The 23458-nt window shown below is 45.1% G+C and overlaps 1 protein-coding gene across 6 annotated transcripts in view; it reads right to left on the bottom strand.

Annotated features, from left to right (window-relative positions):
* Positions 1 to 23458, bottom strand: part of FTO (FTO alpha-ketoglutarate dependent dioxygenase) — a 442045-nt gene that overhangs the window by 369024 nt on the left and 49563 nt on the right. For all 6 annotated transcript variants that reach the window (XR_013996928.1, XR_013996929.1, XM_081108555.1 and 3 more), the window contains 2 exons: positions 7121 to 7198; positions 2031 to 2646 (listed from right to left, as the gene is read on the bottom strand). Coding sequence is in view for 4 of the 6 variants with exons in the window: in XM_081108555.1 (XP_080964681.1) it covers positions 2031 to 2646; positions 7121 to 7198 (694 nt within the window). In the remaining 2 variants the exon portion in view is untranslated. The remainder of the gene's footprint in view (positions 1 to 2030; positions 2647 to 7120; positions 7199 to 23458) is intronic.

Genomic DNA, 23458 nt, shown 5'->3' with positions numbered 1-23458 from the left:
AATCCGAGCTCTACTCATTCGTAGCTGTGTAGCCGAGCAAAAGCCAACCATCCTTCTTGCCTCCGTTTCCTTGCCTGTAAAAGGATGAGAGCAGTACTTTGCCCATGGCGTTGTTGTAAAAATCGAATGAGCTCATACATGTAAAATGCTTACACCAGCCGGCACATAGGAGGTGCCCCATAAAGGAGTGCTCCCCGTATTGCTGTTATTGTTAGAGAGACTTCAGGGACTCTCGGGGGGCTTGCAGGTTCCAAATCGGTGGTTCCCTCCTCCCGGGGATAACCGCAGGACAAACCTGTATCTATTCATGTGTCTGAATAAATAGACCTGTATCTTGGACAAACCTTGATCTATTTATTTAGACACATAAATAGATAAAGGCACTTGATCAGCCTTCACTACTCCCGACCACAGGAGCTATTCATTAAACACTTAAATTCCTTTCTGAGAGATATTCTAGACTTCAGGAACCGCTCGGTCACCCACGCTCTGGGAGGACAATGGGACTATTAAGCTGCGGGCAGACCGGACCGGGAGCACAAAGACACCTCTGTGGCCGCCGGGCCACCACACGCCACTGCCTCCCTTTCACAGCGCGGCCTCCTTAGGAACCACGCAAACGGCCTCCACGGTTGGCTCGCATCAGAGTTCGTGGATGCGATAGTTCCTAAGGCCCTGGCAAGGCCTTCTGAAAGAGCAGCGGGTCCCAGGTCCTCCCAGGAGGGCCGCATCAACTCCCCCGGGAGCAAGTGTCTTGGGGCCGCATCATTCATTATTCAGGACGCCAAGGCAGCCCGTGAAATTTCCAGCCGCAGAACCGGTTCCTTGTTTCGGGCCGCGGGCACCAGGGAAAGTTAGAAAATAGTGTGGCGATCCTGAGGGGTATTCTACAACGGGGGAATGGTAAGAAATTTAAAGACAGAGCCATGGGAATTTCTTTTTCAAATCCCCTTTCCAAAAGTCATTTTAGTATTAAAAAATAGTAACTAACAACCACCACCAGATCCAATTAAACGGCTGTCAGAAACAGTGACCCTTAAAAGTTCCAGTTCATTCCCTCGGGCGACATCTAGAACTCTGGTTCTCCAAGCACCTTTCAATACACAAGGAGAAGACACAAGCAAGCAAGCAAGCGAAACGGAGGTCTTGGAGCCCTTTGTCAAGTGATCAGGCGGATAAGAAGGTTGGCAGTGGTCACGCTGGGTCACAGAGTCAACTACCTTTTTAATAGTCCTGTTCTGGAAACCAATAGAGACCCTAAATACACAGAAACTGAACAATAGGAGGAAAATCGGGATGGGCCACACACAAAATGTAGCCGCTGGTCTGTGTTCTGAGGGGACCAGACTTCAGGAAGCGCTAGGACGGGTTTGCCACATGCACCCTAGTAGTTCTAAACCCGCAGAAGGGATGGGGTGGGGGTGGGGGTGGGGTGGGGGCGGGGGGCCAGAGCGTTTCCTGAACAGTGAGGACTGCCTGCTTACAGAGCCCACCTCGCTGGCGTCTGCAAGGAAGGGCAGGAGTCGGAACGGGATGAAGCCAAGAACAGGTCCCTATTTGACAAGACAGTGATGTCAACCGTAATAAAACATTTTGGCGAGACGGGACATGTGCACCTGGGGGAACCTGCAAAGACTTGACAGCTTTTGCTTTTCCCAGCCCTTTCTATCAGCAAGTTAATTAGAGCAACTATACAATCTACTCTGGGCTTTAGACAAAGGCACCTGGCTCTCCGGGGGCACGGGAGGGACGAAATGACAGCCGTGCTGCCACGCGACCACATCCTCTCTGTGCACAGGGTGACAGTGAGCCAGACAGCACAGCTGTATCCTGCAGGTACGTGGCTGTGGCCAACCTAAAGAGGACACACACACACACGCACGCACACACACAACACACGCAACACCTGGGACCACACACATACAAACCCAAGCACACAAACCCGTGAGCACACCCACGGGCAGGTCCAGAGCCTGCCCAGCTCCGGTCCTGCCCGCCTCGGGGCCGCGTGTCCCCTGCGCGGACCGTACCTTCGCAGCTGTGACTGTACACGGCCACCGCCGACCTGTCCACCAGGTTCTCGTCGTGGTGCCAGCTCACTGCCATCTTCCCCATGCCGAAATAAGGCTCCTCCTTCAGGTAGGGCATTTTCTGGGGATCCATGAAGTTCAGCAAGGTCACGTTGTACGCAGACCGGCTCCGGATGTCCGCTTCGTCCGGCCCGTCGAAAATCCCCAGGCCGAAGTCGGGACCGATGCACACGGGCACCTCGTCGATGTTCGCTCTCTCTTTGGCGACCAGCTCCTCCCAGGCCTGGACGGTCTCCAGCTGCAGGTAGCTGTTGAGGCTGAGGAGGGTCTGGCAGGCAGCGGCGACCTCCGCCTCGTGGTAGCTGATGTTGGAGCCCCGCACGGGCCAGGGCACCGTGAAGAGCCGGGTGTTCAGGTACTTGTAGGTGCAGCCCGGGTTGCCGACGAGGAGGCGCGCGACCGGGGTGAGCAGGTCTTTGCCTTGGACCCTCACCAGGTCCCGGGCCAGGCAGCCGTGCTTGTGCAGCGTGGCGAAGGCCGCCTGCACCTCTCTGTGCAGCTCCTCGGGCACGCTGCCGGCTTCGCGCAGGACGAGCTTGGGGTATTTCAGCTGCCACTGCAAACCAGAGCGAGAGTGAGTGTCGATTGTAGCCTTTGCAGAAGGATGTTTCTTTGTAAGCATCAGGGGAAATCTAAAAAGAAGTAATTGTCGCCCGGCCAGCGTGGCGCAGTGCTTGAGCGTGGACTCATGAACCAGGAGGTCATGGTTCGATTCCCGGTCAGGGCACAGGCCCGGGTTGCGGGCTCCATCCCCAGTAGGGGGCATGCAGGAGGCAGCCAATCCATGACTCTCTCTCATCACTGATGTTTTTATGTCTTTCTCCTTCTCCCTTCACCTCTGAAATCAATAAAAATATTTTCTTTTAAAAAAGAAGATGTACATTCATAGGACTGTACAGTAAATTTGATAATAGGCAGATGATGAAGCTTCAGGGTATTTTTGAACGGGGTGGGGAGGGAAGGGCACTTCTCGGTGAAAACGTAAAACGAATCAGCAGCTAAGAAGAATATGTGCTGGTCATTAGGGCTGTTTACCAAATAGTTCTGGACTCGTCCCCTGTCCCCCATGTAGAATGACGCCCGCTGGTCCCTCGTGTTGGGTGAAGCCTAGGACCACTTGTGCTCAATGAGGAATGATGGCTGTCACTTCTAGCCTAGAGCGTTTCATCGCCAGTGCCAGACCCTCCGGAACCGTCTTCCCTTTGGCACAGTCACCAGCCGGCGGCTGCCTGAACTCCTCAGGGGCTGCTTTAACGGGTAGCGACTTCCCGCCGGCACACACATGATGTGTGACATGAACAAGCAACATCGCTGGGGGAAGGCGCTGAGATTGAGGGGCTGTCTGTTACTGCGGCGTTACCTGGCCGACCCTGGCTGGTGTGGCAAACAGAAGGCAGGAAGGACGTCTCAGGAAGTAGTAGAAGCAGCAGAAATCAGAGGCAGGTCTGAGTGGGGGGATGTGGGGTAGCAGGGAAGCACAGTGGGCATGCCTTGCTTCTCGGCGTGCCCCTCTGAGGTGTGTGATCATAAATTTAAAGCGACACGGAGCGGAGTTGGACGGCACGCCCCTGGGGACGGCCACAGAGGCTGTCGGGCACCCGTTCAGAATTCCCCGTTTCTAGCCCTCGTTTATCCAGATTGGAAATGAAAACAGAAATATCTCCCTTCTGTTTGCACAGCTCATGGAGGCGGCGGTGTAAACCAGTGAGCAAGACACAGAACCTTCTGGCGCCACGTCACTAGTTTTACCGCTAAACTGGTTCTCCTCAGAGCAAGTCCCCCAGGTGAAGCACCTGTCTGCCTGTCAAGGTAACCGAGGAGGACACGGTAGCAATTCCAGTGTCACTGCCAGGGGCCTTCACGCGAAGCAGAAAGAAAATTAAGGCAATGCCCAGGAACTCTGTTTAGAACTCACTGCTTCAGAGAGAGAAAACGGACAGAAGACATACACACACACCACTCTTGCTGGTATTGTTCGATCTATTCTGTGGCTGGAGACCACAGAAAATACATTTAACACAGGGGAACTGTAACTCTGAGGACCTGGGAAATTCACGTAACCATGAGGATCACATGTAAATACCTCGACGTTAAAAACAGCGTTCTACTTGGAAGAGTGCATCATGGGGAAAGAGAGAAATGTATCAAGAGTATAAGGATATTCATCCTATGTCTTATGATTAAAAACTGAACACGGAAATGCCCAGCAGCATGTTAGAAGGGAATTAGTACATCATTCATGTCGTGAAGTAATAAAGTGACACACTTTAGAAGAATTTTTGTATCATTTTATGTAAAAACACACACACACACACACACACACACACAAAACAACTATTTTACAAGAAATTGGTAACAAGATAATTAGGCAATCGGATCCTAGTTTCATTTCAAAAATGAAGATATGTAAACACTCACAGAAAAAAAAAAAAAAGACGGAGAAAAATATGGCCAAAAGTTTAGGGTGCTTATCTCTGGGGTAGTTAGTGAACTTGGGCATAATTTCAATTGTCTTCCTTAGATAGCTGTATGTTTTTCAAATTTGCAAAGATAAATGTAGGCAATTTTGATTACAATAAATACATATAAGAACACTTGGCTAATATCATCACTATCTCAAAAAGTAATATGCAAGAGAAAAAAAAAACATGGAACCTGAATGCCCTCTCTTAATATTTATAGAATAATTAGATTAGTGCCAGATACATAAAAGTGCTGGATAGAGTTTGTTAATTTCTTCTTTAAATAGAACAGCGTGTAACTTTGGAAAAGAACTGAACATCCAGTAATTTAATATTAATTAATTCTAGTCAACAAAACAGTTCACGTTCCGTTTTGGACAGTTACACGCAGAGCATCAGATACCGCACGGTAATTGGGACAGCCGTTGGCAGATTCCCAAATACCCGGGAAAAATCTTTTTCATTTAATCCCATTAAAGTTTTTCCAGGGCGTATGCAGTCATGCAATTATATTAATAGTTGTTGGGCCACATAATATATTTCTTGAGATCCTTAAAACGACACACAGGATGATCGTATTGTTTAATAAGCATTTGGAAAGGTACTTGAGATATAAATCGCCAACGTGCCCGGCCTTCATCGACGGCTGGACGATGTGGAACTCTAGGTTCTCTGGAGAATAAGTTTTGTATTCTCCCTACTTTACAGCATCCTATGAAAATTCTACTCCTTCCTCTCAGATCAAGGGATGCTGCTGAGAGAATGTTATCAGACAGAGCAGTCAGACATGGTGCTAAGTGAGTAAGAAACCAGTCCCCGGAGGCGCTCCTAAGCGATGCCCAGTGGAACTTGGCCTAGGGAGAGTGAAGTAAAATTTAAAACCTTCAAGGGTCTTGGGAAATGCCCTTCATTCAAAAGTCCTAGGATACATCGATCTGATGGGAGTAGGTTTCTAAACTGGCGGTTCGTAGGTTCTCCTGGTAACACTTTACATCTTGCACTCTACAGAAATTCACACATGCTGGCATGTGGTTTGCTACAAAGTGATACACAGAAGTATGTTCGTTCCTTCGTTCATTTGATAGTTCTTACAAAATTATTTAAAGCTTAGCGAATATCCACTATGCACCAGACACTGTCTAAGGCAGTGATGGCGAACCTACGACACGCGTGTGAACTCATTTTTTTGGTTGATTTTTCTTTGTTAAATGGCACCTCAATATATAAAATAAATATCAAAAATATACATCTTTGTTTTACTATGGTTGCAAATATCAAAAAATTTCTATATGTGACACGGCACCAGAGTTAAGTTAGGGTTTTTCAAAATGCTGACACGCTGAGCTCAAAAGGTTCGCCATCACTGTTCTAAGGTGTCATGAATACAATGCTAACACAGGCCCAGGGGTGGGCAAACTTTTTGACTCGAGGGCCACAATGGGTTCTTAAACTGGACCGGAGGGCCGGAACAAAAGCATGGATGGAGTGTTTGTGTGAACTAATGTAAATTCAAAGTAAACATCACTACATAAAAGGGTACGGTCTTTTTTTTTTTTTTTTTTTTTAGTTTTATTCATTTCAAACGGGCCAGGCTAGGCCCTGTATGATAGCATCTCTCCGTTTAACAGGACAGACAGAAATATACACCGAAAGTTAGAGAAAGGCTCATCTCAGTGGACGTAGGAATGTACTGCTCGGGGGGCAGGAGATAAATAGTTAGGCCGGGGATCTGGAAAACCTTCATTTATTGAATCCATATTTATTGAGCACATACCACGTGCCAAGCACTAGGTACTGGGAAGACGGAGAGACCAAGCCTTCTATACTCTCTCAGGGAGCTGTTTATATATACAAGATAGAAGCAAATACTATATATAGCTTGCAACTCATACAGGACTTTACTTATTTATCTAGTGCGTGCTTGTTTATTTCATAAAATATATAGCATTTGAGATTGTACTGCGTGCTGTGGGGAAACATAAAGCCCAGTAAGTCGGGCAGGGGAGCGGGGTGAAGGGCGCTGCTTTACACAGGGTGTCAGAAGGCCTCTCTGATCAGGTGACGGCTGAACAGAGGAAGCAGGAAATGAGCAGACAAGCCCTGCAGATACCTAGGGCGGGAGAGAGTGCCAGGCTGAGGGAACATTGAGTGCAAAGGCCTTGGGGCAGGAGTGTGCTTGGTTTGTTCCAGAAAGAGCAAGAATGCGAAGGGGGAGGGGGGAGGAGGGGGAGGGGGGAGGAGGGGGAGGAGGAGGAGGAGGAGGGAAACTTATGTAGAGCAAAACAAATCCCTAGAAACGAACAAAGGTATTTCTTTTTTTTCTTTCTTTTTTAAACATATTTTATTGATTTTTTACAGAGAGGAAGGGAGAGGGATAGAGAGTTAGAAACATCGATGAGAGAAACATGGATCAGCCGCCTCCTGCACACCTCCTACTGGGAATGTGCCCACAACCAAGGTACATGCCCTTGACCGGAATCGAACCCGGGACCTTTCAGTCCGCAGGCCGAAGCTCCATCCACTGAGCCAAACTGGTTAGGGCTGACAAAGGTATTTCAAAGGCCTTACCTGCTGATAGAACTCATCGTCTTTGGGGGTCAGATAAGGAAGCCACGTGTCTTCAAGCTCTTCGAAAAGCCTCAGTTTCTGTTTAAAAATAGTAATTATTATTGGTGACTGACTAGAAAGTGACCCCAAATATAAGACAATCCCTTATTTTCCAATGAGAGAGAGAGAATACCAGAAAGTATTTAGCCGACTTGAATGTCTAAACTTTCGCACAGAGACCGGCAGGTGTGGCCCCATGGAAACAGCCCCAGGCCCATCCTGCAGCCCAACAAGCACGGGTGGAGGCTGGAATTCTGTTTACAACTCAGACTCCAGCTAAAACATTACGAAAGCAGCCACTTCTCAGCTCAGGTGAGGCCCGCGTTTCAGACAGACACAAAACATTAGGATTTGGAAGGCTGCGTCGAAACAATAAAATTCTACAAGGATGTTCGCACTCCGGGGCAAGCAGGAGATCAATGGTCTTCGGGCCTGTGGAATGTGAACGTTAACACTGCGAGCATTGTTACACCGACAGGACGGGAGGGAAAGGGGGTCAGGAAACCACTCAGCCTGAGGCCACACGGGTGGAATCTGCTCTGTGCATCAACACTAGCAACCTGCAATTGGACCGAATAACTACCATGGTCAGTAATAAACAACAATATTTATCCATTTAAAAAGAACTTCTGGTCACATTTACTTCTGGTGAAATGGATCAGGAATCAACAGCGGCTGACACTGGTAGCTCATGAACATCCCGCGTTTCTTCAAAATCAAGGCTGCCTTATAAAAAGGCACAGTCACGGGCACGGCCATGGGGAAACGAGCCCTCCTCCCATTCTCGGGGGTGCACACAGTACCGCTCCCATCAACGTTCAAGCGCACGTTCCCTTTGCCCCAGAAATCCTACTTCTTGGGGTGTGTTTCTGGTACAGAGACTCGTACTGTGTTCGGGAGAATGTACGCACAAGTCACTCCCCGGATCGCTGCTGGTAGAAGGGAAGCTTGGAAACACTCTAAAAACCACTTCCGTGTGCACTCGTAAAGGGTGGGTTTTACGGCAGGTGAATTATACGTTGATTCAACAAAAAGATGAGAAACAATTCAAGCGTCTGTCCATAGAGGATGGTTAAACAAAACATGTACATCCGCATGGTCAAATGCAGGGAGAGAATAAAGGAGGACCAGGAAGCTCCTGTTAGGGAGAGAAAAGCTCTCCGGGGTTTACTGGGCAGTGAGGCGAGGGACAGAACCCCTGCTTGAATGTGGCTACAGGAACATCAAGGACAGTGACAAGCTATTCAGGTGGTGACTGATCTGTAGGGGCGGAGGTGGGGGATGGAGAAAGGGGACAGGCGTGGAGCGAGACCATTCAAACTATTCCGTTTTATAGTGCCTTGGCTTTGAACTACGTGAACATATGGCCTATTCAGCATATTACCTAATAGCAACTCAGACGTATGACCCATTCATTCTTAACATGACATGCAGATAAAGATGATTTTGGACTTAGTCTTAGAAAGTGCATACCCTGTGAGATACAATGAAATATTGGGGGGAGGGGGAGCGCAGGGGGGGGAGCCATCACAGACTATACAGTGAAGAGGGGGAAAACAGCTCGGACCATTTCTTTGTGCCCAATGCCCACCAGCTGGCAAAGACACACCACGTGGAAAGGCACCGGGGAGTGGAGGTAGAAGGCCCTCGTGTTTGGCTGCCAGCTCCGGCTCCCCGGCCTGGTGTCCAGATAAACCCACACAGCCGGCCCCACGGCACACTGCTCTGCTCACACGGCCTCGCCGTCACACTTGTGTCAAATACGTCAAGCTGCTCGCGGATGCCACACGTAAAGCCAGAGAAGATTCAAGCCTCGGACCTCCCGCGGGCAGGCGGAGCGTGTGGAGTCCCTCCCAGGCGGCCTGTGCCCACCTCCACAGCTCCGGCAGGCAGCGGGGACACAGACACGAGACAGGAAGGAAAACCCATGACCTGTGTGCGAGGATGGAGGTGTGGGCATCGTTCCCCGACACATACACATGTGTCTAAGCATCACATTTTAGACCTTCCACGTAAACAATGTTACATGTTGATTCTATCTCAGTGAAGCTGGGGGTGGGGGAGGATGTCCTCTAACAAAATCGAATTAAATATCGAAAAGAGAAATATATCTCAAAACTCCCCAAATATTTGGTCCAAGGAGAAACCAAACAAGAAATTAGAAAAGTTTTAAAATGAATAAAAATGAAAACGAAACATTTAAAAATTGTCTAGGTTGCAGCTAGAGCAATATTTACAGGGAAATTTGTAACTCTAATGCCTGTATTAACAAGAAAAATGATTTCAAATCAATGACCTCTGCTTCCACCTGAAGAAAATGAAAAAAGAAGAGCAAATGAAATCCAAAGCAAGCAGGTGAAAGAAAATTATAAAAGAGCTGCGTAGGAATCAATAAAATAGAAAGCAGAAAAGAAAATCAATGAAGCCAGAAGCTAGCTCCTGGAGAAATGTAAAATCTCTGGCCAGATTGATAAGGAAAAAAACGCACTGAAGCCTCAATATACCAACTGAAAGCATAACAGGAGATATTATGAACTTTATAGCAATACATTTTTGAACTTGGACAAAACAGAAAACCTCCTGGAAGATACAAATTATCTCAAGAAAAAGATAATCTGAATAGCCCTCTATCCAAAAATGAAATTGAATTTGTATCTTAAAAACTACCCACAAAGAAAACTCCAAGCACAGAACCTTCACTATGGAATCCTACCAACCATTTCAGAAAGAAATATCCATCTACATAAACTCCTGCAGAAAATGAATGAAATGCAATCCCCAAACCAAGCAGAATTATCACAACAGAATTACAGACCAATATCCCCTTGGGAATATGAGTACACAAGCTATTAATAAAATCTTAGCCAATGCAATCCAACAACACAGAAAGAGGATAATACATCATGACCGGGTATTATCCCAGAAATGCCAGGGTGGTTTTAACAGTTGAACATCGACAGAATTTTTCATATTATCAGGCTCAGAGAGAAAAGCCACAGGGTCAATAATTCCTGCAGTAAGAACATGAGTCAGTACCCAACGTCAGGCCTGGAGAAGCTCTTCACCCTGATAAACAAGCCTGTGGAAACCACACAGCTAACATCAGACCAAGTGGTGAGAGCCTCCAAGAGTTCATCGCATGATCAGGAAAAAGGCAACGGTGCCTGCTATCACCCCTCGGAGCAAGACTACTTAAGAGCAAAGGCAGAAGCAGGATGGAGAGGGTCACTGGGGGAAAAAATCTGAGACATCTGTAACACTTTCAACAATAAAGATTTTAAAAAAAAACAGATTGTACTGAAGGTTCTAGGCAGTGTAATATGGCCAGAAAAAAGAAGTAAAAGGCATCTAGACTAGGAGAAATACAGAATAGATAAAACTGTCTTTAGCCCTGGCTGGGTGCCTCAGTTGGAGTGTCATTCCATACATCAAACGGTTGTGGGTTCGATTCCCAGTCAGGGTGCATACCTAGATTGTGAGTTCGCTCCCCAGTCGGGGTGCATAGGGAGGCAACTGATCGACCTTCCTCTCTCACATCAGGGTTTCTCTCTCTCTCTCTTTCTCTCCCGCCTTCTTCTCGCTATAAAAAAAAAAAAAAAAAAAAAAATTAATAAAAACACATATCCCCGGGGTGAGGATTAAAAGCAAAACAAACAAAAAAAACCCTGTCTTTATTTGCATATGCTATAAGTACCTGTAGAGAAAATCCTACAGAATCTACAAAAAAACATTTAGAACTAATACTTTCAGCAAGGTTGCAGGATACAATCTACAGCAAGGACAGCAAGGTTGCAAGGTCAATATACAAAAATCAGGTATTTCTACATACCAGCAACCAACTATCTGAAATTAAGCTTTTTCAATAACACCATAAACAATAACATCAAAAATGATAAAGTACTTAGGGATAAACCTAACAAAAGATTTTCCAGTCTAGTATTTTTAAAAATTCCAATAAAACATTGCTGAAAGAACTGAAAGAAGTTCTAAGTAAATGAAAAGATTATCTTCATAGATCTGAAGACTCAAGGTCAAATTGTCCCCAAACTGATGCAGTCCCAGTCCAAGATCCCTGCAGGCTCTTTTGTAAAAATTGGCACACTACTGAAATTCTCATAAAAATGCCAAGACCTGAAATGGCCAAACAACTTTGGAACAGAAGAATACGTTGAAGGACTTCACTAATTAAAACAACAGAAATCAAGACAAGTGTGGTACTGGCATAAAAGTAGACAAATATATAAATGAATACCAGAGAATCCAAAAATCGGCCCACTTATTTGTGGTCAATTGATTTTTGACAAAGATTCAAAGTTAATTCAATGGAGAAAGAAATTTTTTTCAACAAATACTACTTGAAGAATTAGATATTCATATTTTTTTTAATTTAATCCACATCTTGTACCATATATAAAAATTAACTCTAAATGAATAAATATATCAATGCAAAACCTAAAAATAAATGTAAATATAACAGCTAAATTAAAATATTAGTAGAAGAAAATGGGAAATTCTTTTGAGTCTTTAGGTTAGGCAAGGCAAATTTTTCTTAGATATGAAACCAAAAACATAATCCATAAAAGAAAAACCAGTGATAAACTTCATCAAGAACTTCTATTCTCAAAACTCTCAAAGCCAGAACTCTGAAGCACTGCTCTCACGAAAATAAAGTGGTCCAACCACTTTCGAAGACTATCTGCCAACTTCTCAAAGAGTTCAGACATGTACCTGCAACATGGCAGCTTATATCTGTACAAAAATGTGTACATAAATGTTCACAGTAGCTGTATTTGTAATTGCCAACACTGGAAACAACCCAGATATCCATCAAATGAATAAATAAATAAAAATTCGTAGCATATTGAAAAATTAAATTAAAAAGAAATCGTAGTATAGCACCCAAAAAGTCACTACTCAAGAATAAAAAGGAAAGAATTGTGGGTATATACAACCATATGAATGGATTTCAAAATCTCTATTCTAGGAGAAAGAAGACAGGCCAAAACAAAGAGTGCCTACTGTTTTATTCCGTATTAGCAAAATTCTAGAAAATGCAAATTAATCAACAGTGACAAACAGCAATTGGTGGTTGCCTGGGGCCAGGGTTGGAGGAAGAGGGAAGTATTAGTAAGAGGCACAGAGAAACTACCTGGTGTAATGAATATGGGAGGTACCTTGATTTTTATGGTGGTTTTACAAGTACATACACATGTCAAAACTTAACAAGTTGTACAAATTAAACATGTACAGTTTATGGTATGTCAATTACACCAATAAAATTGTTCTAAATCAGGGAATGGCAAAAGTGAGCATTACCTAAATATGGTACATCTTGCCAGCAAAATTGGACCTGTTGGCACGTAGGACATAGACTTTTAAAAATGTCATTCCGGTTTTTTCATTGCTTTAGCCAGACTTTTTACTACTTCTTAAGGCAATTTAAGTTATATATGTTTTTCTAGATAGGTATCCAATCCATCTAAGTTCTTAAATGTATCATATTGTTATTATTCTTAGACACCAGTAATACCAATAGTGTGTGTTCTTTTGAGTCCCTAACATTGTATCACACATGGCTTACCTCCTCCTTCTCACATTCTCATTTTAGTTACTGTTTTAGTTTTGTATTCATTTTAAAACCAAAAAAAAAAAAAAATGTAGCATTTTAAACCCATAATTAAGTGCATTTGCCAACGCATTTCATCAATTTCTATGCTCATCCTTGTTTCTTATAATAAAAACCTGCATTCTGGGCTCACTTTTCTTCTTACTAAATTACAACTTTTAAGTTTTCCTAGACAGTCTATGGATGGTAACTATCCTAGTCTTTTTTTTATCACTGAAAATATCTACATTTTTTTCTCACTCTTGAATCAAAGACTACCTGGGTTTTAAAAATTAAAATGAACTGTAATCTTCCCTTAGCATTTTGAGGATTTTATTCCCATCTTCTAGTATCTGTTGTTAGTAATAAGAACCTTTCTTTTACAGATAATGTGTTGTTAAATCTTGAGTCTACTAAGAATTTTTTTCCTTTATATCCCTTATATTCCATAGTATCAACAGATGGTATTACTCAAAGTATTTGAGGACTCGTGTCTTTTTTTAAGTAAGGAAAATTTTCAACTCTTAGCTCCTCAGATTTTTCTTCCCCATCATTACCTTCATTCTTTTTGCTGGAATTCCTGTTAGTCATATGTTGGAACCTCTCAACTCTCTCGATCCTCTTTTTAAATCTTTTATCTTTTTTTTTTTCTACATCCTGGCTGAATTCCTCAGTATTCTCTTCCAATTCATCAATTCTCTTTTTAATTGTTAGGTCTAAAGCTCATACCATCTAGTAAGTTTATTATTTCTATGATATACATATTTTGGAGCATTTTTAAATCTCACTTTCATCAGCAGGACGTCTTTACTTACCCCTTTGAATTTCCTGAACATGCTTTAGTCTTTGACTGGCCTCTCTATAAAATTAATCTCAGCTACGTCGATCCTTTGTTCTCATTACTGATTGTGTTTGCTATCTTTACTAGCATTTATTTTCTTCCAAGTTCTTTGGCATTTTGTTCTGAAGGCTCATCCTGAGTGGACTTTTTTGCCTTTGCTTTTTCCCCTCCTTCCTCTCTCCCTCCATCTAACCTCACCTTTTTCCTCATAGTGGTTCAGCAGCGGCCTCCACCGGGATCCCTATACCCCCGTCCTGGACCAAGCCTTTACGTTAAATGGTGATTCGAGCCTCACAATCTCTCCCCCACAGTCAATCAGACTAATTCAGTTTCTATTCTTGAAGGTTTACCTATCTTATCCCGCCCCTCAAAACCCTTATCTCCACATACAAGCTATTTCCGAGACCTGGTGGTCTTTTCTGTCTCTTTGGTGAGAAGTACAACTTCCCCTCCGCCCCGGCTTCACAAACAGCTAGCTTGGTTCTAGCCCATCTCCAGGGAGAAACGTTTAGTCCCTTCTACCTCACGGGACCTGAACTCACAGTGGCTACGTTTTGCTTCCACTCTGGGAGCCCTTGCAGGACCATCCTTTCAACCCAGCCCATCCCTGCTTCTCTTTTCAGTCCACAAGGACACCTTGTCTATAAGCCCAGGTGTGACTCCTTCCTTCTCTTTTATTCTTTTAATGAGTTATCTGTCCCTGATAGGTGTGTTTGGAGCAGAAGGTATATACAAACTGTGAGCTTACCATCTAACAAGAAGGCACAGGTGATTTCTTTGTGATAAAAATTCTCAGCAAGAGATTCACGAGGTGGAAAGGTTTGCTCTATTGACTCTTGGCTCACATTGTGAAATTGCCCTCCAGGGAAACATACCCACTCCCTGTCCATCGGCAGACAATGCCCACTTCTTCACATACTCACACTCCAGTTATTATCAAGCTCTTCAATCTTCGGCAAGTGGATAGATAAATAAAAAACAGGCTCACTCTAATCTACACCTCTTTGATTGCTTATCAGGTCTTGAGTAACTTCATATGTTAACTGCCATTTGCAGTAGCGCTTTTGTGAAATTCCTGTTCCTGTCCTCTGTCCATTTTTCTTTTTTCTTGCTGGGGTATTTATCTTATCCTGTTTTAAATCTAAGAGCCTATACTTTGCATCCATGTAAAGACAAGGAATGTGAGTTTCATGCAAGTTGATTAGAATTCTCTTCACTTCTCTTTCCTTCTTTTATTACGATCAACTTTCCAACAAATTCATTCATTCCTAATGGAGTTCCCCTCTCTTGCATCCACCTGTAACATTAAATATTCCAGCACTTACAACGCGTCCTCCCTAAGACAGCACCTTTCACTATAATTCATACTTTCCCAAATACTCCACAAAGTTGGCCGTGGCATTCCATGACCTCATATATTACTCTTTCAAGGTAAATGTTTTTAAAATAAGTAAAACCACAGGTACAGAATATATACTTGAGCTCTTCATGTAATAATCTGAATATCAAACACTATTTGTCTCACCAACTTGATATTGAGTTCCCACCTACAATCATCAAATTTAAAGAATGCAGTCATCCACGTTTCAAAAGGAAAAGAAAGTTTCCTGAAAAAGTATCTATGATGGAAAGCAGCTAAACAGGATCTCAAAAGAAATAAAGGCTAAGGGTTGGTTGTGGGAAGGACTGACACACTGGGGGAAGGATGGTCCCCCCATCTGAAGACCGTAGCATTGGTACCAAAGCAACATGTGCCTTTAACAAAACAAAATGTTGGCTTCCTTACTCAGGGATAATGACTTGGAACACTTCTAACTTCTTCTCACTTCATTTGGAGCCTTGTAAACTAGAATGTCCTTGAGCCACTTCCAAGTATTTGACTGAAAGCAGAGATAACCACTTACCCAAGATTCCTCTTCAAGATCATAAGACCCGTGATATTGTAAATGGATACCAGAGAAGGGAAATACCATTCCAGACCATAAAAGAGAGATAACAGGTTAATTAAAACTCCTTCAGTGCTACTGCTCCTACACTCCAGCTCCAAGGATCTAATAACGCAGAATGGAGAGCATTATGCTAAGCGAAATAAGCCAGTTGGAGGGAGATAAATATCACATGACCTCCCTTATTTGTGGAATATAATGAACCACATAAACTGATGAACAGAAAATAGATCCACAGACACAGAAGCATCGAACAGACCCTCAAACCTCAGAGGGAAGGGGTGGGGTGGGTAAAAACTCAACCAAAGGACCTGTGTCCATTCATATGAGCATGAGCAATGGACACAGACAATAGGGAGGTTGGGGCATGTGGCGGGGAGGGAGGTACGGGGTGCGGCGGGCAGGGAGAGGCCAATGGGGGAAAAGGGAGACAAGTAAAACTTTCAACAATAAAGAATTTAAAAAAAACAAACAAAACACCTCCTTCAGTGCTACTGCTCCTACATTCCAGCTCCAAGGACCTAATAACGCATCCCCTGCATTTCCAAGAGAAGAGAAAAAAACTCTCCTCTTGGCCACACCCATTTAGATGAAAAATAATTCCAATTCTCCCAGCCGTAGGTCAGTCTTCAGGGACCGCCCCGCCTTGTAATTTCACATCTGCTTGGTCTGCTCGGAGGCCAGGGGTCAGCGCCTGGAGATCCCACCAGGGGTCTGGCCCAGCTTGGCATGAGCGTGACGGAACCGGGCACTTTCCCGCTCGCAGGCTGATGGGAAATAGTAACACTCGAGACCAGGAGCATCTCTGAATCCTCTGTCATTTTAAAAAGCTTGAACCATTAAACCTGACCAGACAACGTGCCGCGGGAAAGGGGATGTCCGCCAGGGAGCGGAATGACATCAGTAAGCGACCTCCGCGACCGTCCACGCCTCCGCTCTCTACCGCTGCGCGATCACATGTTAATACGCCCTTGGGTGGCCCCCCGTGACTTACACGAGGCCGGAGAGGTTACTTTGAAAACAAGAAAAAAATCCCTCTGCGGCAGACACAGCGACTTCAGCCGTTCCCTTTGTCCAGCCGCCATGAAAGTTAAAGAAAAATGCCTGGAAGAGTAAGGGACTTGGTAACTATTCCAGGGGTTTACAATACCGAGTAGGTATTGCTTGTTGGTTTTCACTTACTCATTCGCAGGATTCCAGAAAGTCCACACGCACGCTCTGTCATCGAACTTTCTTGATTGGGGCGCCGAGGAGAGCTCCCTGCTTCATCAGCGGGTGCGGAGCCCTAGTCCAATGTGTGCATTTTATGTTCTCGCGCTCCCTCTCCTACTTAGATCGCTAATGACAGCTCAGGCACGCTGGCTTGTCCGATAAACAGTGAGTGATCATTCTAATGGATGTATTCTTCCGCAAAGCACCGACGCTTGCAACCGAACCAAACCGTCAGGTGCGTCATCTCGTTACCCTGGAAAACACAGCTATCTCTCTAAGTGGCCTCCAACTGCTAGGCAGCAAGATGCGACGGCACAGCCTAAAATCATGGTTAAGAGCTTCAGCTCCAGAATCAGACTTTATAGGCTCAAATCCTGCCTCTGCTAATCACTAGCCGTGGAGTAGGTTACTTGAGTAAGTTCCTTAACCTCCCTGTGCCTCGGTTTCCCCAGCAAGGGTGTTAGTAAAAGCTTTAAAATAGGCTAAAAAGACTAGCAATGTGTCTGCCCTCGTGGTCCCGTTCCTTCCTGTCTTCCTGAGGGTCATCACCGTTCTCGACATCACCGAGCAACCTCTTCCTCTCCGTAGGTCTGCTCTCTTGGTCTCTTATGCTGTTATATCAGACTTTAAAAATAACTGTGCCTCCTTAAAATTAATTAACTAACCGATTCATTATTTAAGGGCTTCCTTGGATTTTCCCACTCTAGCTACTACCATCCCACTGCGTCCTTTCTTTCCCAACCAAACTCCCTGAAGAACAATTTAAGATAAATGCCCAGAATTCCTACTGTCCTTTTTTGCCCTGACCCTACTATGCTCTGGCTTCTCCCACTGCCATTGTACTCAAAGTCAACGACCAACTCTATCTGCCAAAACGCAGCTCCAGCCCTTTGGTCGTCTGGGAAGCCCTGGGAACAGGTACCTGCGTCTATCTCAGTACACTCTTTGCCCTCGGTTTCTTTTCTTTCTTTTTTTAAAATTGATTTCAGAGAGGAAAGGAGAGGGAGAGACAGAAACATCAATAATGAGCGAGAATCATTGGTCGGCAGCCTCCTGCACACCCCACACTGGGGATCAAGCCCACACTGGGGCATGTGCCCTGACCGGGAAACGAACCTGGGATTCTTCAGTCCGCAGGCCTATGTTCTACCCACTGAGCCACACCAGCTAGGGCTGCCCTCGGTTTCTATGGCACCCTCTCCCTTCCAGCCTCTAGCCTCTGCTCCCTCCTCCTCAGTCTGTTTCAGATCTTTCTTCCTCTGCCCCGAATGGCAGACATTTCCCACCCTTCTTCCTTTTCTCGCTTCAGATAACTTGCTTCCTTCAGGCAATCTCATCTTCTCAAAATGAGTTCCTTGCAGAGAACACTCAAAAAATCCTCATCTCCAGCCCAAACCCACCCTTAAAACGGTCTCCAGGATATTACATGCAAGTTCCCACCAGCCCAGGAGATTCAGAAAGCCCAGAATCAAAGTTAACATTTTCCTTCCCCGACTTCCTGAAGTCTGTTTCTCCTGTTTTTCATCTTAAGTTAATGTCATCGCCAGCCAGGCTCGCGCTGGAGTCCTGTCCCCCTGCTTTCCTCGCCCATTTCATTCCTGCTGGCAGGCTGGAACAGGCACTTTCATCTATGGCTAACTCTTTTAATCGCTACAAAAATCCTAGGAGGATAAGGGAGACATCATTCTCCCCACTGTGATGAAGTGAAAACCAAGACTTAGATCAGACGCCTGGTCAAGATCACAGAGCTAGTCAATGGCAGCACTGGGAGCTGGCCTCACGTTTTTATCTGCAAAGTCCGGGAACGAGTATAGTCCAGTTCACAGAAAGTAGAACGGTGGTTGCCGGGGGCGGAAAGGGGGAGGCTGGGGGAGTTCGTGTTTCATGGGGACAGAGTTTCAGTGTGGGGTTAAAACGTTCTGGAGATGGGTGGTGGAGCTGGTGCTATGATACAGGAAGCAAAGAGAGGCGTGACAACATGAATGTACTTGATGCCACTGAAATGCACACTGACAGTGGTTAAGGTGGTAAATTTTATGTTATCTGAGTTTTACCACAGTTGTTTTTTAAATGCATTCCAGACATTATGTGTGAAGGTCACAAAGAAAAAAGAAGAAGAATCTGAAAGAAATAAAAAAATTCAGAAAGTTTAGGGAGAACAGACCCAAAACACACACATGCAGCTGACATGTGAGTTCTAACGGCAGAGGACCTGACTCTGTGTCTGAGGCCGCATACTGCTCCCCAAAGACAGTGACCGCATGTGCTTTTCTGGCATCGTGGACTCGGACCGGAAGGACGTTAACGATGGCCCCATCGGAAAGGAGCGCCTTCCCGAGCTTCAAGGCCAGGAAGCCTTCATCACAGGCCAAGGGCAGCGGCAAGGTTTTCTAGGCTGACAGTGCAGGGGCACGTCACTCACATCAAGTGTAAGCCACAGAGTCTGCGGGCTCCGGGACAGCTCTGCACACACGGGCGGGACTTGTTGCTCTTGGAGAAAACCCCGCTCGTTAGGGGTAAATGCTTCTGCCTGTGTCCTCCGAGTAGTTGGTAGATCTCAAGCTCGTGTTGCAGGTCATTACAGCTCTGCCTGCTGGTTAGATTATACACTAGGTTATGCCAAGGGTTCCATTTCCAGGGTCTCTCTCTCATCCATGAAATCCAATGCAGGCTAAAACCTGGCACACAGTCCTTGCTCAGAGAATATCTCTACTTTTTTATGTATGTCAGTGAATATCTATACTAATAAAAGGGTAACATGCTAATTAGACCGAACGTCCTTCCAGCCGTCCTTCCAGACAAAGCTGAGGCAGGAGTGAAGCAGCCCAGGTCCTGGTTGCCTGCCGGCGGCCAGAGGAAAGCACCCCGGGCCGGAGGGAAGCTGGTGCCGGCAGCTGGGGGAAGGAAGGCCTACTCTTGCACGAATTTTCATGCATCAGGCCTCTAGTGTGTGTGTGTGTGTGTGTGTGTGTGTGTGTATACACACACACACACATACTCATATAGCTGTATGTATGTAAATGAGCACACACATATACACAAAACACAGGTAATAATGAACGGTGCAGGGTTAAAATGAATTTTATAAAGCTTTCATCGCTGCAGTATATCACAGCTTTGCAAATGTGCTACAGTCTTAAACTACAATACTGCATTTCCAAAATGAAATTTGGCATGTGATTAATTTACTCAAACACCTGGTTCTTATTACTGACACAATATGCTTGAATGGGAAAATACAATGAACATGATGCATTTGCACACTTACTGATACAACACGGTGCAAGTCCAAGTCGGAGACACAGGCCCAGGGTCTCCCTGCTCCCCTTGAGGGTAAGGAGGCAGCCAGTACCGAGGATTTTCCAAGAAGAAGGAGAATTGGAGACAGAGGTTGGTCATGAATAAGGTCAATTTTCATATCAAAAGTAGAACAGCACGTAGCCAAAGAGGTAAACAGGACAGGAGGTCAAGAATAAAGAAAGAGCAAAGATGAAAGAACTTAAAACTTTAGTTAAGAATTAAATCGGGCAGGGCCTGCGTGGCTCAGTGGTTGAACATCGACCTATGAACCAGGAGGTCACAGTTCGATTCCAGGTCAGGGCACATGCCTGGGGTGTGGACTCATTCCCCAATGGGGGGAAATGCAGGAGACGGCCAATCAATGATTCTCTCTCATCATTGATGTTTCTACCTCTGTCACACTCTCCCTTCCTCTCTGAAATCAATAAAAATATATTTTTTTAAAAAAGAATGTAAAAGATGACCCATCAGATTATAATTTCCTAAACTGAGGAATCCGTACAGTTTACTCCTGATGCAGTTTTGACCTATGAACCGGGAGGTCAGGGCACATGCCTGAGTTGTGGTCTCAATTCCCTGTGTGGGGCGTGCAGAAGGCAGCCAATTAAGAATTCTCCCTCATCATTGATGTTTCTATCTCTCGCTCTCCCTTCCTCTCTGAAATTAATAAAAATGTATTTTTTTAAAATGTTGCTGACCAATCCTAACCTCTCTTACAGTTTCTCCTGAACCTCGACCCCTCCCCACTGCTCCTCACTCTGCACCCCCCCACCTCGAGAAAGGTAACTGAACTGAGCTGACCGACAGCTTTGAAACAGTTTTAATCTGTGTGAAGGGATCTGCAGTCTCTGAATCCTAACTCTAAATATAGTCTAACTTTTTCCCCTTTAGTTTGGTTTTGTTTTTTTAACATAAGGAACATCACTTATCTAGTCAATGGCTGGTAATGAACTCCACTTGGCAATTACCTGTTAGGTCTGTCACACCCATTTAGCACTTGGGGCGATTATTATAAGGAAAGCCTAAAGGTGAGATCATTTAGGCCTCCCATCCATTTTGCTGGTGGGGCGCCCTGAGTCCCGCCCAGAGGAGCCTATCACCAGCGACACCTTGACAGCTCACCTACTTTCAGGTCTGCTGAGGGATGCCTGTCTGCCTCCCTGCCAAGTCAAGGGAGGGCAATCCTGGGAAACCACAAATCCCTGCCCCTTGTTCCACAAAGAAGTCTCCTGGAAGTCACGTGTAAGCGAGCCACACTCACATCACATGCCAGAGTCTGTCAAAGAGCTGACCCAGCCCAGCCGGCAAGGCTCAGTGGCTGAGTGTCAACCTATGAACCAGGAGGTCACGATTAGATTCCCGGTCAGGACACATGCAGGCTCAACCCCCAGTGGGGGCCTGCAGGAGGCAGCTGATCAATGATTCTCTCTCATCATTGTTTCTATCTCTCTCTCCCTCTCCCTTCCTCTCTGAAATCAAATATATATATATATATATATATATATTTTTTTTTTAAGAGCTGACCCACACCCAGGAAGATACAGGAAGGGGTGAATGGGGCGATGACCAGTTCGGGCCTCGTTTATTTGATGTTTCACACTCATCTTCTGCATGATTTCAGGGAGTTTTCACAGTTCATGTATTTAGACAGGACTACTGGAATGTGCAGAGTTCCCTTGAACAGACGTAGGAACTGAAAAACCACACAACACATAAACCCCTTTGAGGAAGAAGAGGCCGTTGAAGTAGAGTATTAGGTCCAGGTTCTAAGACGAAGTACTCATGCTCAATACTCACCTAGAAAGCAGAGGTGTCTAGGTAGATTTGGCCCCTCACTCCACCTGCCTATGGAGTTAACTGCTTCTATTTTTATTATTATTCAATTTTTTTATTTTTTTTATTTTAGGAAGAGGGAGGGAGGGAGGGAGAGAGAGAGAAAAACATCGATCTGTTGTCTCACCTATTTATGCATTCATTGGCTGATTCCTGTGTGTGACCTGACTGGGGATCGAACCTGCAACGTTGGTGTATCTAAAACCTAAAACCTAAACTCCAAGACCATCAGAAGGTAGGACGTTAAATGAGCAAAGCAGGTGGAGGAAAGGCACAGGAAGTAAGTCAGCATGCATTCAAATTAAAGGGGAAAAAACCGCGGGCCACATCTGGCAAGCTGCTCCTGTGTTTACACGATGACTACTTTGAAGCTGGGCGGCTTATCCCATTCATTTCTGTGCCTGGAATCATGTCTGATGTACGGTAGGTTCAATCAGTGTTTGCTAAAGTGCAAACACTTTAAAAAAGAGGTGAGATCCCAACTCTTCGGACACTATTAAGACAACTGCCAGGGAAACTCCTCATTCATTCATTCATTCATTCATTCAACCAAAACCTATTACACACCTTCTATGAAGAAGGCTCTAGGGCAGTGATGGCGAACCTATGAACTCATTTTTTTGGTTGATTTTTCTTTGTTAAATGGCATTTAAATATATAAAACAAATATCAAAAATAGAAGTCTTTGTTTTACTATGGTTGCAAATATCAAAAAATTTCTACATGTGACATGGCACCAGAGTTAAGTTAGGGTTTTTCGAAATGCTGACACGCCAAGCTCAAAAGGTTCGCCATCACTGCTCTAGGGGCATGGACTTAAATAAGATTCCTGACCATGTGGGGTTTACACTTAGAAAGGCTGGAGGAAAAGACAGGGAAGAAACATTAATAAATAAGCCAGCTTCACACAGTGATGCTATTCAGCATTAAAATGGCTGCATTTGGTCTCAAAGGCCGTTAAACCACACAGAAGTCAGTGGAAATTCCTGGTTTCCCGGGAGCTGGAGAAGATTCACTTGCTGGGGGCTGGATGGGGGCAGAGGTTGAGAGTCCCATGCCCTGAGCTCTGCCACTCTAGCCATGGAGTGACCTTGAACTAATTAATCGATCTGAAGGAATTAGATTAAATGATCCCTAAGACTCTCTCTAGCCCTAAGATGTTTATATTCTACTAGAGGCCCGATGCACGGAAATCGTGCGAGAGTAGGCCTTCACAGCCCCAGCTGCCTCGGCCCTCCCAGCCCGGCTTCGTCCAGAAGGTCGTCTGCTCGGTCGATTTGCATATTATGCTTTTATTATTATAGATTAGTAAGGAGGCATCAGCAAAATTTCACACCCTGGGATGGTCATGCCCAATCTAGCGTCCAAATGCTCTGAGCTCCCCTCCCATCCCTCGATTACGATCAACAGAAACCACTTCCCAGGCAGTTCATGCGACCACCTCTCCGGTTTTCCCATGGCAAACCACAGGCTGAGCTGTGTGCCACGCTGCAATGGCCCGGGCGTGCCCACACTGAGCTATGTATGGAGCTGGCTCGGTCCCGCAGGCCCCAGGGCAAAGG

Source organism: Myotis nattereri (assembly GCF_964212035.1).
Source record: "Myotis nattereri genome assembly, chromosome: 15".
NCBI classification, from domain to species: Eukaryota; Metazoa; Chordata; class Mammalia; order Chiroptera; family Vespertilionidae; genus Myotis; species Myotis nattereri.
The sequence above is the reverse complement of the archived record's forward strand: the minus strand, read 5'-3'. Positions and strand labels throughout refer to the sequence as shown.